This window comes from Sceloporus undulatus, chromosome 1 (genome assembly GCF_019175285.1).
Source record: "Sceloporus undulatus isolate JIND9_A2432 ecotype Alabama chromosome 1, SceUnd_v1.1, whole genome shotgun sequence".
In the NCBI taxonomy this organism is placed as follows: Eukaryota; Metazoa; Chordata; class Lepidosauria; order Squamata; family Phrynosomatidae; genus Sceloporus; species Sceloporus undulatus.
The window spans coordinates 96,241,430-96,258,339 of record NC_056522.1 but is presented as its reverse complement, the minus strand read 5'-3'; the positions used below and the strand labels follow the sequence as shown (position 1 = coordinate 96,258,339).

Below are 16,910 nucleotides of genomic sequence, written 5' to 3'. Positions count from 1 at the left end.
AGCTAGACTTTTGACTGTGCACCTTGAAAACTTCCAGGGAAGCAGCAGCTGTAATGTTGGGAGGCAGCTTATTCCATTGTTGATGTGTTCCAGTCACAACCCTAAACTCTGCTTCAAACAGTTGTGTCCTGATTTCAGGTGGGGGCTGGGCCATCCACATACTGTGATGACGAATGTGAAGAGTCGGCATTTCCTTCTTAGCTTCACCTTGACGTGAGTAGCTTTTTGGGATTTGACTAGCAATGTGTTACATTTAAAAAAAAAAGAGCAGTCCAGGCTTGTTTTAGAAATTTTCTCTTAACTCCACCCCAGCCATCAGACAAGGAAGCTTTGTGTATGCACAGGTGAGGTGAGGCTGGCACATGCAACTTTCATTAAGATGTTTTTGCTTCAGCAAATTACTACTGCAAGAGAGGAAACACACATCATGTCCAACTGCAAAATGACTTGCTTTGCAGTCCAAAGAACACATCAGCCAATGTGTGGTTCTTTCCCTGCACACACCGATAGCAGCCTGTGTCATTAGTGCACCCAGTGCATTAGATGTTCTGACTTCTCTTAAAGCCAGTCAATATCATTAACATCATCGTTTCATCTAAAACTCAAAGTATCTCCAAGCAAGCATGAAAGCATGTACTAAAGGAGGAGTTTTACTCACTGGAGACTTTTTACTCTCTCTTTTAGGGGGAGCAGTCTAAAATAGAAAAAAAAAACCCTCCATCTTTTATTTCGTACAAAATAAATGTGTGATACTAACCAATAGACCTGCTCCCACATTCTGATGTTAGAGGCCGAGGGTCCTATATTGGATTTAGCAGACCGATACAGACAGAACATTCCTTATCTGGAATTCCAAAATACTCCAAAATCAAAAATTGTCCAAATGGGTGGCTGAGGCGGGATACAGACCACCCAAAACGGGTGTTCTCCCACCGCCCTGGTTTGCCCCGCGGGGAAGCTGCAGACTCCAGACCGTGGGGCTTCCCCACGGAGCAAAAAGAACCTGCAAAAAGCGGGTTCTTTTTTGTTGCGCTTGCGACGCCCGAGTGCTCAAATGGCGCACTCGTGATGTCGCAAGCGTGATGTGACGTGCAGGACGCTATGCGTCCATCACGTCACAATGGTGACACCCATGTAGACAGGGCGCCGCCATTTTGCCGCCGCCAGTATGTACTAGGCTAACCTTAGTAGTACTAGGCTTAGGGAGCATCTGAATGGTGTGCGCTCCCTAACCCTACTGCCGCTGCCGCCACATTACATTTTGCCGGTATGTATCGCACCTGAGTTAGTGACCTCTTTGCTTTTTGATGGTTCAAACTATGTTTCATGCACAACATTATTAAAAATACTATGTATGAAATTACCTTCAGGCTATGTATATAAGATGTATACAAAACTTAAATGAATTTAATGTTAAGATCTGGATCCCATTTCCAAGATATCTCATTATGTATACACAAATATTCCAAATTCTGAAAAAAATATGAAATCTAAAACATTATTACTGCTCTAGATGCATTCAAGAAAACTGTCAAGAGGGCTCTCTTCCTGTGGGCCTCCCCCAACTGACCTCCTGAAGAAAGATAGCCATCTCTAACCTTAATGGCCCCCTCCATCTAACTACTCTAGAGCAAGTTTTTGATGTGTCTGTTTTAATTGTTGAATTTTGTATTTTCCACAAAATCTGAAAAAGCAAAGGAACAGGTGACATACCAATAAAGTTGTTTCAGGTTACAGAGAGGGAATCTAATCGGTTCTATATTTGAACAACAAACATGGAAAACAAAAGAACAGCACACAGTTTAGAAATGCTCAGTATACATTCCAATCCGCAAGAAAGGGGACACCAGGGATTGCAGTAACTACAAGGCCATTGTATTAATTTCCCATGCAAGCAAAATGATGCTCAAAATTCTACAGAGACTTTTTACCATGTATGGAGTGAGAAATGCCATATGTCCAATATGGCCTAATGCGAAATGCCATATGGGTTAAGGAGATGAAGAGGCACTAGGGATCATATACAAACATACGTTGGATATGGAGCGAAAAAGAATTTCAGAAGAAAGTCAGCCTGTGCTTATAGATTAAAGTCTTTGACTGTATAGATCATGAAAACCCATGGATCACTCTTAAAGAAATATATGTTCCACAACATTTGTCTTAATGTATTCAGGACAAGAGGCTACTATCAGGACAGAATACAGAGAAACAGAATGGTTTCCAATTTGTATGCTGAATGTATTATACATAAACCAGTATTAGACTCTTGGGGAATGACAAAATTGAAGGAAGGAACATCAACAATTTAGAATATGCAGATGACACCTTACTATTTGCAGAAAATAAGAAAGATTATCCTGGAAGGATTATTGAAGAAAGTGTAAAACAGGTTGCAAGATGGTTAGCTGATGGTTATTTGTATTTTGAACAGGATAACTGGGATCTTAAATTTAAAAAAGTTGCTTTTTAAGAAGGTAAAGTGTTCAGTTGGTGTTTTTTTTAATCAACTTAAAGAGAAATTTAATCAAGGTAAGAGAGACCTACCCAGATATGATAGAGAAAATGTTGTTTACTTAGAATTGTGGATGATGGCGATGTAATTTTAAAAGTGTATAAATACTTTTTGAAATCAAACACAGAAGATGAACTGACAAAAGATTATATAAGATGGGCCAAAATTTTGGGCATAAGGTTCAGATGGATTTATGAATGAAATTGTAGACTAAAGATACAACATTTATTTTGTGTAGTAATTGAAAACAAAATATGTATAGAATAATGTGCAGATAGTATTTAACTTCAAAAAAATTGCTGAAAATATGTAACAATGTTTCAAATCAATGTTGGGGTTGTCAAGAGAAGGAGGGATCTTTTTTCCATATGTGGTAGACTTGTAAAAAAGCAAAAAGTTACTGGTCTAAGATTTACATGTTAATTCAAAAACTTCTAAAGGTAGATTTTACAATGTCATCAGACATGTTTCTGTTGGATATTATGGATAAAAAACTGGATAGTAAATATGAACTATTACTCCGATATCTGGCAACAGTTGCAAGAACATTGTTTGCTCAAATCTAGACCCATATAGAAGACAACAAATAAATGGATTACTGTATATACTCGTGTATAAGTCTAGAAATTTTAGTCAAAAATTTAAATATTTGAAGGGATGTCATATTGAGGAGGGAGCAAGCTTGTTTTCTGCTGCTCCAGAGAACAGGACCCAGAACAATGGATGCAAACTACAGGAAAAGAGATTCCACCTAAACATTAAGAGGAACTTCCTGACAGTAAGGGCTGTTCAACAGTGGAACAAACTCCCTCAGAATGGAGTGGAGTCTCTTTCTTTGGGGGTCATCTGTTGGGGGTGCTTTGATTGAGAGTTCCTGCATGGCAGGGGTGGGACTGGATGGCCCTTGTGGTCTCTTCCAACTCTGTGATTCTATGATTATATAATAAAATAATATTATTTATCTATTTTATCTTCTTTTTTCTTTTTATATTTTCTTTCTCACCTTTTCTATTTTAAAAATACAGCATGGCCTTCCCTCATGCAGGAGATCCATTCCAGACCACCACCACCACCACCCCCCCACACGTAAGGGAAATTCCACGAATGCTCAAGCCCCATTGAAAACAATGGGGCTCGTGCACGCAGCATGGCGCATATGCCATTGTCTTTTCCAGTGCCAGCTTTCAGCATAAGCTGAAAGCTGCATATGGCGCACCCGCATATGACGCAGGTGCACTGTACTCATTATTTTTGTGTAAGTTGTATTGCATTTGTTAAAAATTTAATAAAAAGTATAATGCAAGTATATTGCCACCTTAAATCCAATGTTGGGAGAAGGACGAAATATAAATCGAATAAATAAATACAATTTTAAAAAGAAGAAGAGAAGAGAAAAAAGATTTTCCATATCTTGGTTTAGTCAATCAGAATGGAGACTGCAGTCAGAAAATTATACAATTAGGACTTTGCAGTGGGCAGTTATGCTAGAATTAGACAAGATACTTAAGTGTAAAAATATATAACTGAATACTGATATGATTGTCCATGTCATTGGCCTTCCAATTTTTATGTATTGTTGGGAAAGCTGGACAATAAAGAAAGCTGATGAAATACAGTGCACCCATGCCATACGCGGGCGCGCCATACGCGGCCTTGAGCATATGCGCTGAAGCCGCGGGGCGTGCACGGGGCGGAAGGGGTGGCGCGTCCCATTCAATTGAATGGGCGTGCGTGCCTGTTGCGCCCTGCGCGCGCCTGCGCCACACCGCCACCGTGCACGAGCCCCATTGTTTCCAATGGGGCTCGAGCATAGGCGGAATTTGTCTTACGCGGAGGGATCCGGAACAGATCCCCCGCGTAAGGCGAGGACGGACTGTACTGTGTTGGAGAAGCGTTCTATGGATACTTTGTTGGTATTAACCACCCTTGAGTTGATCTTGACTGATGGTGATCCTGTGGATGAGACATCAACATCTCCAAGACACCCTGTCCCCCACTGCTCTGCTTAGTTCCTGCACGTTCATACCTGTGGCCTCCTTAATCAAATCCATCTAGCACCTAGTATGCAGCCTTTCTCTCTTTCTACTTCACTCCACCTTTCCTACCATTATTGTTTTTTCCAATAAGTCCTCCCGTCTTATATGTCTGAAGTACGACAGCCTGTTTTGATATCTTGGCTTCCAGAGAGATTTCGGGCTTGATCTGCTCTAGGATCCATTTATTTGTCTTTTTGGCTGTCCCCAAAATCCTCAGCACTCTTCTCCAGCACCACATATCAAATGAATTTATTTTCTTCCTATCTCCTTCCTTAACTGTCCAACTCTGACATCCATACATGGTAATAGGGAATACAATGACTTGTATGATCCTAACTTTTGTGCTCAGTTGTATATCTTTGCATTTTAGGATCTTTTCTAGTTCTTTCATAGCCACCCTCCCGATTCTTAACTTTCTGATTTCCTGGCTTCAGTCCCCATTCTTATCAATGTTTGAACCAAGGTATGAGAACACGTTTCCTATTTCCATTTCTTCATTATCTAGGTTGAATTTATGTATATTCTCCATGGTTATTCTTTCTGTTTTATGTTCAACAGTAAGCCTGCCTTGTAGTTTCTTCCTTGATCTTCCTTATTAATTGTTCCAGGTCTGTGAGAATACTATGGGTTGCTAAAAAGACAAATAAATGGGTCTTACAGCAAATCAAGTGTGAACTCTCCCTAGAAAGCAGGATGACTAAACTGAGACTGTTGTGCTTTGGGTAAGGTAGAAGGTAATAGGAAAAAGAGAATGATTGCATTCCAGATGAATGGACTCAATCGAGAAAGCCATGGCCCTGATTCTATAAGACCTGAGCAGGGCTGTTGATGATAGAGTGACTCGGGTGTTTCTCATTCACAGGGTCACTGTAAGTCGAAGTGACTTGACATCAGTTAACAACAAACATGTATAGAACTGTGGGAAATAAATCAGTTGAAATGTGTCAAGTTTACTTTTACTCTGCTTGAATTAAACAGACCTTTTCACAAAAATCCTTTGAACTCCAAATATGCATAAGACAATCTAGTCAAGCAAATTCTGGCTTTGAAACAGAAGATAAAACAATCAGGCAGTTGATATCCTCGTCATATACATGCAAAGGGAAGATAACAACACGTTCAGAAATGATTTAGAAGTAAAAATCACAGATCCTTGGAAGGTATACTTTGCATGATACATTTTTTAAAACACATTTAATATGATGAACTGGTTAGTGCTGGATTTAGACTAAGCATATTGGGGTTCAGTCTTCTGCTTAGAGAGAAAGCTTCCTGAAAATAAAAGGTACAAGTATGAAAAGCCATAGCCCCTTATGAAATTTTCATTCCTGTTTACTTGTCATATGACAGGAAAAGGTCTACATACACCCAACACACAGAGATACAAAGAATATTACTTTCTGAAATGAATGAAAGGTGCGTAAACAACATTTACCAAAGGGAAGGAGCAATAATGACAATACCAGGTCTTCACACACCTTTAGTATATATTACGATGCATCATACTGACAACAGTCCTCCTTGAACTGTACAGGTCACTGCAAGAACTGCGTGAAAGGCATGCTTCTTTTTTTCTGCACAGGCCACTTTTCCATATGTGGAGAAAGGAATATTGATCGCAATGAGTAGGACACTGTAATAACAAACCCACACATTAAGCAGGTCAGCAAAAGAGCAGGTCTGCAGCTACTCAGTTAACCTTTATCAAATGGATTTTTTTTAAAAATCCCAGCAACAGAACATTGTCTATTACTTGATATGCTCTCAGGTCAGAAAAATAGTAGAGGAATTAATGTCAACATGTTTAGTTCAGCCATTTCAGCTAAAAGCTGGCATATAGGAACAAGTAACTCAAAACTGGCCATTCCTAAATTTGGCTCATTTATAATAAGCTTAAGGTAAAGCATTCTGTTTCTTCAGCAATAATATGAAGAAATACTGCATGAAATCCCTGTTCAATTTAAGGATAATTTTTGATGTAAAGTCTCAGTTAGGCTACCAGTAACTACAGCAGTCATCATCCCTACAGAAGACAAAAGAATATTTCAACAAACATCTAATGTGGGGGTTACAACTAAATTTCTCTCCCCTCCCCTCAAAAAAAAAAAAAAAAAAAAAAAAAAGCACTGAGGGATATGCCAGTCCTCTAGAAATTGCTTTTTTGGGGCATATGATGTGGTGGTGGTGGTGAATTGCCCCCTGGTTCTGATGAGTTCTATTATTCTGCCAATGGATTTCCAACAACATCTTGAAAAAAGAAGTTACTGGTGTGGGGGGGCGACAGTTCATGGTATAAACAACCTGAAGCACTGGTCTTGTCTACACTGGCCAGGGTATTCCTGGCCTGTTCTGCCCCCATTACGCTGCCATAGCTGTTTGCATGGGCATCCACTGTCACTAGTTTCTGAGGTCAGAACAAGACAGCCAACAAGGGTCACATGCTGGACGCCTCATTCTCCTCTCAGAATGAGGGACCTGTCGCAATGGCAGCCCAGCAGGATGTCTGTGCACACAGGTGTTGCAGTGTGGAAACAGAAAGCTCAGAATCTTCTCAGAAGATCCAGATCAACAGGTAAATTTTACAAGTGTGGTTTAAATTTGTTATGCCCCAATTCTGGTGAGGGACATGCTCATCAAGATTACCCACACCAAAACCGGGGTTTGAGTGAATAGGATGGTGCCAGAATTGGGGGGGAGGGGACAGGCCTTTTGGCCACAGATTGATAAAAAAAGAGAAATCAGGGCTATATACAGCCTTTCTGCCACCTTCCATGGCTTTATACTTAGGGGAAAGCGGTCTAGAAGATGCATCAGAAACAGAACCTGAACCTTCCCAATAAGTTCACAGGGTACAGGTTTGCAGTCTGTGTTTTCCTTCTAGGGGATTATGCTTCAAACTAAGATTAAAGAGAGCCTAGGATTAGCCCTTTAAAAAAAAAAGCTTAGCTTTTAATTTATCAGTAAGATACAGCAATGGAAGTTAAATGGCAACAGACAACCCATAACACATTCACTTTCAAAACTACCTTTATTTAAGATGGTACAATCAAAGTTTGGCATTTAAATACTTTTAGTTCTCCCCCATCACAAGTCTCAAGAGCTCATCATGTAAATGCTACTTCTCTGTCAAACCACTGTACAAAACATGCATAAGACAAAGATAATATTCATTCAGTACATTTTACAAATTCAATAATGAACCTTCTTTCTTTCATTTTTTTTTAAAAAGAAAAATTGATTAGCAGGCAAGTAACATTAATTTACTTTTTAACTCAATGTTACCTCAAAATGGCACCAAAAAAACTATTAAAAAAAATCTTAAATTTTGAGTAAAGTAAAGTAATTGAATTTAATTATTTGCAACGCAATACTTTCAAAAAACCCTGTTCAGGACGCTAAGTATTTACACGCTGAGGAAAAGACTATTAATTCTTTTGTTAAAAATTAGTTGCCGCACTTGCTTTTCATCAGGGTGCACTGAAATTTAAGAGAACTAAATTCAGAATTTTTAGTGATCACCACCATATTCAAAAATTCTAGGAGCCAAATGAGACAGAACAGTAGGGGATCCACAACTGGATCATCTAATTTTGCACACACACTTAAGGATAAATGTATAGGTGCTCTTCCCTATGCAGAACATGGCCAGGAAATGGGGGCAAGTACATTATTTCCCTTGTGCCATATTCCCAGTCTCGATGACTTTCCCATCCTGAGAAGCTTTGGGACCATGCAGGGAACACACACAGGAACCAACAGTTATTAAGATCAATGACCCAACCTAATCATGGATCTCCCTACTGTCTCATCACACAATACCCCACAACAGTACCAGGAACAGCTTTACAGTAAGGTATATGTATATCATTGGGAATTCAGATCAAAGAAGTCTTCAGAGCCAGGTTTTCAGTTAAGCAACTATACCAACATTAACACTCTCTATACACTTTAAAATTCAAATGCCTGGCAAGTGCATAAATTGTGCAAATTGTGGCTAATTTTAAGTGTGCCCCAAAGTCTTATCATTAAAACTACTACATAAACACCTACAGTTTACATGATCAAACTCTTTGTGCTAGATGAGGATTTGCCAAGTTTGCTGATACCCAGTATCATGTTTATATATAAAAATATTTGTCCGAGGGGGATTCTTAAGCAAACAAGAAACAGCAAAATTAACCCAAATGTTTTGGAAAGTTATGACAGAGTAAGACTTCAACCTCCAGTAACTGAACTATTAAATTTGATCTATGCAAAGAATGAACAGACACTTCCATAGGTTTATGAAAAGAAACCACCGAGACAGTGTGTATGGATTATTAAAGAAGTTATGTAAAATTTCACTTTGACCAGGGATTCTGAGAGAGGAACAGTCTCTGAAAGTGATACATGACTTGTAATAACTTAAACTGCACCTATAAAGCTGTAGATTGACAGATTGAATTGAATTTTGAAAGCCTGGAACCCACTCACAAGTCCCTCCCTGTGGGGTCTTGAAGGGGTGCAGCTGAATGACCTTACAAGACTGTGTGCGCGCGTGCAAAAGCTTGGCCCACTCTATCAATAGGAAATCATTGCACCATATCACGAATCAGCCTTGTGCCCAAGAGCCAATGTAACTTGACCTGGATATTTTTTTTAAAAAAAAGGAAAAAAAGAGAGAGGGGGGTGGGAGGAGAGGAGAGGAGAGGAGAGGACAGACAGGCACCACATAAGCAGAAGTTGTCTACTCCTGGATTAAGTCCTGGCAAGTTACATCAAATTAATTCTATTGCACAAGCTGAGGAAAGTCCTCTCTTGGATTAAAAATGCATTTTGTGACAAAGAAGTAGTGACAAAAGTTGATATTTCATTTACTGAACAGATTTCACAATGAGACATGACTGGAATTCCTTCTGCACCGTTTAGCACATCAGTGTGATTTTGACACTCCCCATATGATTAGGCCAAGGATGGTTGCTCCCAGAACCAGCACAACAATGAGGATACACATTTTCTTACGAGACTTGCGCTGCAAAAGAAGCACAGAAAGAGGAGATGGTTAGTATGCAAATTCCAAAGCTGGAAACATTTATGCACTGAATAAGACTGCTTCATTTTCAGACTGGGCATAATAAACCTGTGCTGGCAAACATCAGATTAAGTTGCTCCTATCCTTCTTCAACATGGCACAGATTCCTTCCACTTAGACAGTTGGATGCTGCTAGGAGAAGAGGTTTTACCAAAGAACATGCTGGTTTTCCATGAATAGAGATGGGGTGCATGAAAAAATCTTCTGTTATGTGAGCCCACACTGGCATGATACAGCCTAGGCTAGGGGAAGGAACCTTGCAACCTCCTAGGCACTGCTGGACTTTAAATTCCAGCAACCTTAACCTAAATGGTGAGGAATGGTGGGAGTTGCACTTAAAACGTAATTCCCACATTATAATTCCTTAGTCTAGCCATCTGTCATTTATAAGAACCAGGTCTATCCCATTAAGTGTGCAACAATGACGTAAGAACCACCACCATAGATATCACCTTACTAACATTCTTTCAAATACAGCGTGTTTAACAAATGACCTGATGCTACTACTGCCACCATTCTTGCACTGTATTTCTATTGTTCCAAACAAAATGGTATACAGTATACTGATTCGCTGTCATTTGACTGAGTCTCAGGGGCTTCAAGTCTATAGCAGTGATAACTGCTGAAGATAAGTGTCTATGCAAGAACATGCATGCACTGAACGCAGTCCCTACAACTGATGGCCTGGAACTTCACTATTACCAATTTGACAAAACAAGAGATAGTACAGAGTGTCTGCAACTGAAGAAGGAATAGGTGTAAAACATTAACAGGCCACAGCACTATTCAACATGCACAAAAATACTGGCCTCCACATCAAGAAAGCCTTGTCTTCACAAATCAGCTCAGCTCAAATCAGATTGACAAGGAAACTGAAAACTCCCCTTGAAGACCTGTAATATTGCTACTAATGGGGACTTTAAAAAGTTCTCCATGGCTGTTTAACGCTTAAGTTACAAAAGAGAATAGAACAGACAAAATTAAGACCATATCACTATTAGTGACATGATATATGTGGTGAAACTGTTTATCTGCTAACCTAAGAGATTGCCTCTTAAAAACAATTTTCTTTCCTTCCAATCCCATGGATTAAACAGGTTCATGGCCATGACTGTGGTGCATGTGGAATAGGCTGCTGCATCTTTAAACAGGTTGGATAGGCCATCATTCGAGAGAGCTTTAGCTGTGCATTCCTGCATGGCAGGGGGTTACCCTAGATGGTCCTTCTAGTTCCTTCCAAATCCATGATTCTCTGTTTTTTGCACACTCCAAATGCTAAGTATTTTTACTGTCCCCAGAATGCATCTGGCTCCCAATCACACCTACAGTATGTTGGAATAGTAACAAGCTCTACACTTGAGCCATTATAGGGCCAATAACCATTACAGGGTTAATGGAGAGCTACTGAGACCACAGATGACCTACAGCTGTATATGCATAGCGCTAATCAACTTTTGAGCCTTTACAGAGCACCCAAAAAGGGCGCTCTGTCGGCGCCTGTGTTTGCTGCGCGAGGGAGCCGCAGTGGACAAACCACGCAGCTCCCCCGCATAGCAAAAAGAACACGCAAAAAGCAGGTTCTTCTTGTGGCACACTTGTGACGTTGCAAGGCGCTAATGGCGCACTTGCGGCACCACAACTGCACTGCGCGGATGCTAAACGTCTGTCACATCAAAATGGCGGCGCCCATGTGTATAGGGCGCCACCATTTTTACGCCACCAGTATGTACTAGGGGTGAGGCCTGATTGGACGCTGCGTCCTCGGCCAACACCTAGCACGTACTGGGGGCAGAGCAAAGGCCTGTCTGTAACGGGCCAAGGCTAGCTTTGTAGTGAGCTTTCTCGCTCCCTCTTTTGCTCACTCCATTTTCAGCCTTCTTTTCTGTTGCATTATACTTGTATTATTTGATTGTATTATATACAGTGGTACCCCGGGTTACGAAAGTAATCCGTTCCGCGGAGCCCTTCGTAACCCGAAATCTTTCGCAAGCCGAAATTGCCATAGGCGCTAGCGCTGGAAGCCGCGATTCCGTGTGAAAAAGCGCCGAAAAGCACCAAAAAATTTTTTCGTAACCCGGAAAAAAAAAAACATAACCCGAAACAGTTTTTTCTAATGGATTTTTTTCGTAACCCGGAAATTTCGTAAGGCGGTGATTTCGTATCCCGGGGTACCACTGTAGTTTGTATTATTATTTGCTACTTGTTATTACTATGTTTGCCATTACTACTATGGTTTATTTTGTATCCTTTGTATATATGGGTTTTGTATGATTTTGTTATATATGTTCTTTGTTACCCCTTTTAAGCGTTTATATAAAGCCTTTTATAGTACCTTGTCTCCGTTTGCCTCTTTTCAAATCCATTGTTCCAACACAGTAAAGTTCCAAAAAAGTCAAAGGGAACTTCTAGATAAGTCCCAATCCAATGCTCCTAGTGCCTTCAGTAACTGCATTAGTTGGCTTAGGCCCCATACAGACAGGCCAAAATAAAGCTGCTTCGGGTCACTTTGGAGGTATGCTGTTTAAATTATGTATGTGTCCTAAGAGGAAAGAAGCTGCACCAAAGCCACAATCCTGTCCTAAGGACTGGAGTGCAGCTTTGGCACAACCTCCAGACTCTTAGTACGCATACATCATTTAAACAGCATACCTCCAAAGTGACTCGAAGCAGCTTTATTTTGGCCTGTCTGTATGGGGCCTATGGCAGTTTTTTATATTTCACCTTTCTAAAGGGATTGCAACCACTCCGTAAGGAAACTGACACTCAGAGTGAAACAGAATGTCTACAATCTTTAGAGCTACTATTATTATCAGGCCAGTGATGGCTTCGTTTCAGCAATATATTTTGTGCCTGAGATGCAGCAGTTTTCATCAGTTAAGTAGGAGCCCTGGTGGTGCAGGGGTTAAATGCCTGTACTGCAGCCACTCACTCAAAACCATAAGGTTATGAGTTCAATACCAGCAAAAGGGCTCAAGCTCAACTCAGGCTTGCATCCTTCTGAGGTCACTAAAATGAGTACCCAGGTTGTTGGGGACAATTAGCTTATAGTTAAAAACTGCTTAGACAATGTTAGTTCAGTAAGAAGCGGTATATAAATAAAGCTGTTTGTTTAACTGGTGTAAAGGCATTATTCATTTATCAACTACAGCACCATTTTTTCTTTCACAAGAAAGACAGAGATAGCCTATTATGAAATTATCATGGCGAGCAAGCCTACAATGTGCAACTTGAGTTTCAAAATATGTCAAAACCTCAACATACCAAGAGTCTTTTTAGATTAAACTAATTATTGGCAATAAAAATACAAACTGGGTGGAGAGCAAGTTGTTATCTTAAATAATGAAAACATTTAGTGAAGTAGCATTACTAAAGAAAGCCAATTCTATTCTCTTATTTGCTCAATATCTTCTGGAGTATCTTTTCACATTTAGGTCTACATCTTGACAGAGTTTTACTTTATCTCCCGTTCTACTTTTCTTTTCTTTAACTTGGAGATTTGGTTGAAGTGTCAGCAATATGTGAACAATATCACATCTACTTCTCCTTCAGGTCGAACACAGCAGCACCACTGTGTCTGCATAGGTAACAAGGCTTATAAACTGAAAATCCAACTTGGCAAAACAGAGGTGCAATTATTTAGAGGTGTTAAACTCTATAGGGCGGCTGTCATTTTCTTTTGGATTGTTGCTATCTTACAGGTTCAAAGACTGGGAAACCTTTTAAGATCTGATATTTTGGCTTTCTTTGGAGACCCAAGTGACTCTATATTAGATCTCGGCACATTTTATAATTTGATTAGCCAAGAAATCCAGCTGGCATGTCACATTTCACTACATTTATCAATTTTTCAGTCATGATAAATTAGCTACTGAAAATACACTGTACACAACAATGATCTCAAAGGAGTAACTTCAGCTAGAACGAATAAAGGCAGAAGAACATTAGCAGCAGAACTGAATGCAATTAATATTTTTTTTCTTGAGTGAATGGTTCTGCAAAATGCTGTTGACTTCTCATATGTTCTAACTATTCTCATATGTTCATTCCCTAAATGATCTGGCTCCAGAGTACTGAATGACCATGTTCTGACATATGAGAACCTACCTATTCACTTAATATCGTGTTGGTGCTCCCTATACCCATACCACTTTCTGAGGGCAGGCAGTTAAACTCCCTCCACGCTGCACAAGAGGTGTGCTTGTTACTGTGAGTACTTGGCTTTATTGTCACTAAGGGGGGTTCCCACTTGGCAGATAAAACGGATTATATTGGACGATTCTGATTATGTTCCGGGAATAATTCGAATTTTTTCCATCGTTTCCATTACCAAAAGGGGCAAATTACCTCGATTCATTTAGACCCTATTTTCATTCCCATTTATTTTAAATCACTTTATTTTAAAGCAATTAACTTGCTCCCCATTCTCATTTGTGTCACAAGCTGTCAATCAAGTGCGTAGGCTTCAGACGTCACAAGTCTGTGGGCTTTTTTGGGGGGGGGGGCAGCAATGGAGACAATGAAAGGAAAGCCTCCTTTTCCCAAAATCGCTTTGCGTCCTCCATTGCTCACTGTGCTGTCTGTGGGCGCATCAAGCAGGCATGTACTACAAAGCACATCTGCTGCTCAGGCAGAGTGAAAAAAAATAGTTTAAATGGTGTTCAATGGCTCTCCTCACACATCGGTCTTGAATGAAGGAGCAGAGGGGAGGTTGCAATCCACTGGGGGAAAGTCTATGCGAATTGAAGAAAATGGCGGGCGATGCAGAAAGAGACCAAAGAGGGTGACCCCCAGGCCAGCCCCTTGAGCGCTGCTCCCTCCCATCTCCAGGTTTGAATCAGACACCCTGTCGTTCCCATTCGGATACAGCGAATTGTACCCCGCTTTCAAAAAATACCCACGTTAGAACCTACTATTTTTAAACCGAATTATGGCTAATAATCCAGTTTAAACATTTTAATTCGATTCTGATTCGAAACCGGGTGGGAACGAATGAGGGGTAAGGGAGATTTAATTCGGGCTTCTGTGGGAACGTGCACCCTAAATTTGGATCATGACCCGCTTTATAGGTAAGTGGGAACGACCCCTAAGATCCTCCCATTTGAGTAAGGTTTTAGATGCTATCTGGGTGCATCAACATTGGGGAAATAATGCAGTTTGACGCCACTTTAACTGTCCACGGCTCCAGCTTTCAGAATCCTGGATTTTAGTTTCTCTTTGGCAGAGAAGGCTCAAGACCTTGTAAAATACATGCCATGATTTCACAGGAGCTACCGCTTTTAAAGTGTTGTCAAACTGCATGATTTCTCCAGTTGTGCTTTGTTCTTCTCTGCCTCCCCCCCCCCCCCCCCCGCTGCTATTTCTCTTACTGGAATGCTTGGTTTATTGTTTAAATAGACTATGATTGTAGAATTATAAAATAAAAACATAATCAACACATGGCCTAAAGCCCTGTAAACTCACTTTTCTAGTTGCTGATCCATGCAAGTTTACCTTCTATTCAAATAAATAAATATTAAATAAAGTTTCCAACAGCACATTTTTATTTGTGATATTATTTACCTGGTAATCGCCTGCTCTAGACAACTGCTGATTTGCTTGCTGAACATGGACCTCAGCTGTTTCTACATTCGCTTCTATGCTGTCTTTGGGATGAAAGAATAAAAATTAAAATATCATTTGAAACAGAGTGTAATCCTTAGCAGCACACCTATGGTTCTGGACCCTATGTATTTAGATCTGTTCTGTTACCATGACATAGGAAAGTTTCAAACACATTTCTAACACATTTGAGAGTCAGATTAAAAACATCCAACATACAGCAAATTACAGGTTTAAATAACATGGGGCTACTACTGAAAATGTTTAATTTGCTCTTGTTCAAACAGTTTTTGTTCAAAAATTCTTGATTACAATTCCCAGCATCCCCAGCCAGCATGTTAGGGATATGCCAGTTTAGCTAAAGCATTTGAAGTGGGAGTCATGTTACATTACCTTAACAATGACACTCTTTGTTGGCCACTCTGATGATTATAAAGACCATTGTCTGTTCAATCAGTGACCGTTAATAGAGTCAAAACTTTAAAAAGTTACTTTTTGGAGCTACAATTCCCAAAATTTTACAGTCACTGGCTATGGTTTGGCGCTTGGTGACATATGTCCAAAAAAAAAAAAAATCATTTTTCTAATCGCATGCTGACATCAGGACACAAGCTAAAGTTGAATTAGATGCTGGACTGGCAAAATGGGAAGGCTCCATAACTTTATGTCTCTATCTGATGTTATTGTTTTAACTGATCTGTGCTATTTTCATCTGTTGTTCCCTGACTCAACACATGGGGAGGCAGTGGGTAAGAAATCATCAGCATCATCATCCATAACCCTGTGGCGCAGTGAGTTTAAATGCCTGTACTGCAGCCTTCACTCGAAACCACAAGGTTGCAGTTCAAGCCCAGCAAAAGGGCCCAAGCTCGACTCAGGCTTGCCTCTTCTGAGGTCGCTAAATGGTACCCAGATTGTTGGGGGCAATTGCTTACTTGCTAATTAGCTACTTGCTGTTCACCGCTATGATCTTTGGAATAGCGGGTATTTAAATAAAACAAATTATTATTATTATAGTAGGATTGTCATTTTCAGTGGCAGCCCTTGGGATTTTAAAATGTAAACACCAACTGAGTCTCCACCCCACAGCTTGGTTGGCAATGTGCACAGAGGAGTGCTCCTGGTGGGCCCAGGGACGGCAGCGGGCCCCCAGAGGCTCCTGCGCCCCTCGGAGCCCTCCTGGAGGGCCCCAGGGATGGCAAAGGGCCCCCAGGAGGTCCCCTGCCGCCCTCGGAGCCCTCCGGAGGCCAGGGGCGGCAGCAGCCCCAGAGGCCCCCTGCCGCCCTCAGAGCGCTCCTGTGGGCCCCAGGGGCGGCAGCAGCCCCCAGAGGCTCCTGCCGCCCTCGGCCCTCCTGGAGGGCCCCCGGGCGGCAGCTGGCCCCCAGAGGCCTCCCTGCCGCCCTCGGAGCACTCCTGGAGGGCCCAGGGATGGCAAAGGGCCCCAGGAGGCCGCCTGCCGCCTCAGCTCAGCGCTCCGTGGGCCCCAGGGGCGGCAGCGGGTCCCCAGGAGGCCCCTGCCGCCCTCGGAGTGCTCCTGGAGGCCCCAGGCGGAGCGGGCCCCAGGAGCCCCTGCCGCCCTTGGAACGCTCCTGGAGGGCCCCAGGGACGGCAGGGCCTCCTAAAGGCCAGCCGCCGTGCCCCACGGCTGCCCATCGCGGCTTTTCGCCGCTTTTGGCGACGCCATTTTGGG

General features: G+C 41.4%; 1 protein-coding gene across 1 annotated transcript in view; it reads right to left on the bottom strand.

Moving 5' to 3' along the window:
- Window positions 1-7,560: 7,560 nt before the first annotated feature.
- Window positions 7,561-16,910, bottom strand: part of STX7 (syntaxin 7) — a 60,590-nt gene continuing 51,240 nt past the window's right edge. The window contains exons 9-10 of the mRNA XM_042440108.1: window positions 15,182-15,264; window positions 7,561-9,562 (exon numbers count right to left, since the gene is read on the bottom strand). Coding sequence (XP_042296042.1) covers window positions 9,464-9,562; window positions 15,182-15,264 — 182 coding nt within the window. The 3' untranslated portion in view covers window positions 7,561-9,463. The remainder of the gene's footprint in view (window positions 9,563-15,181; window positions 15,265-16,910) is intronic.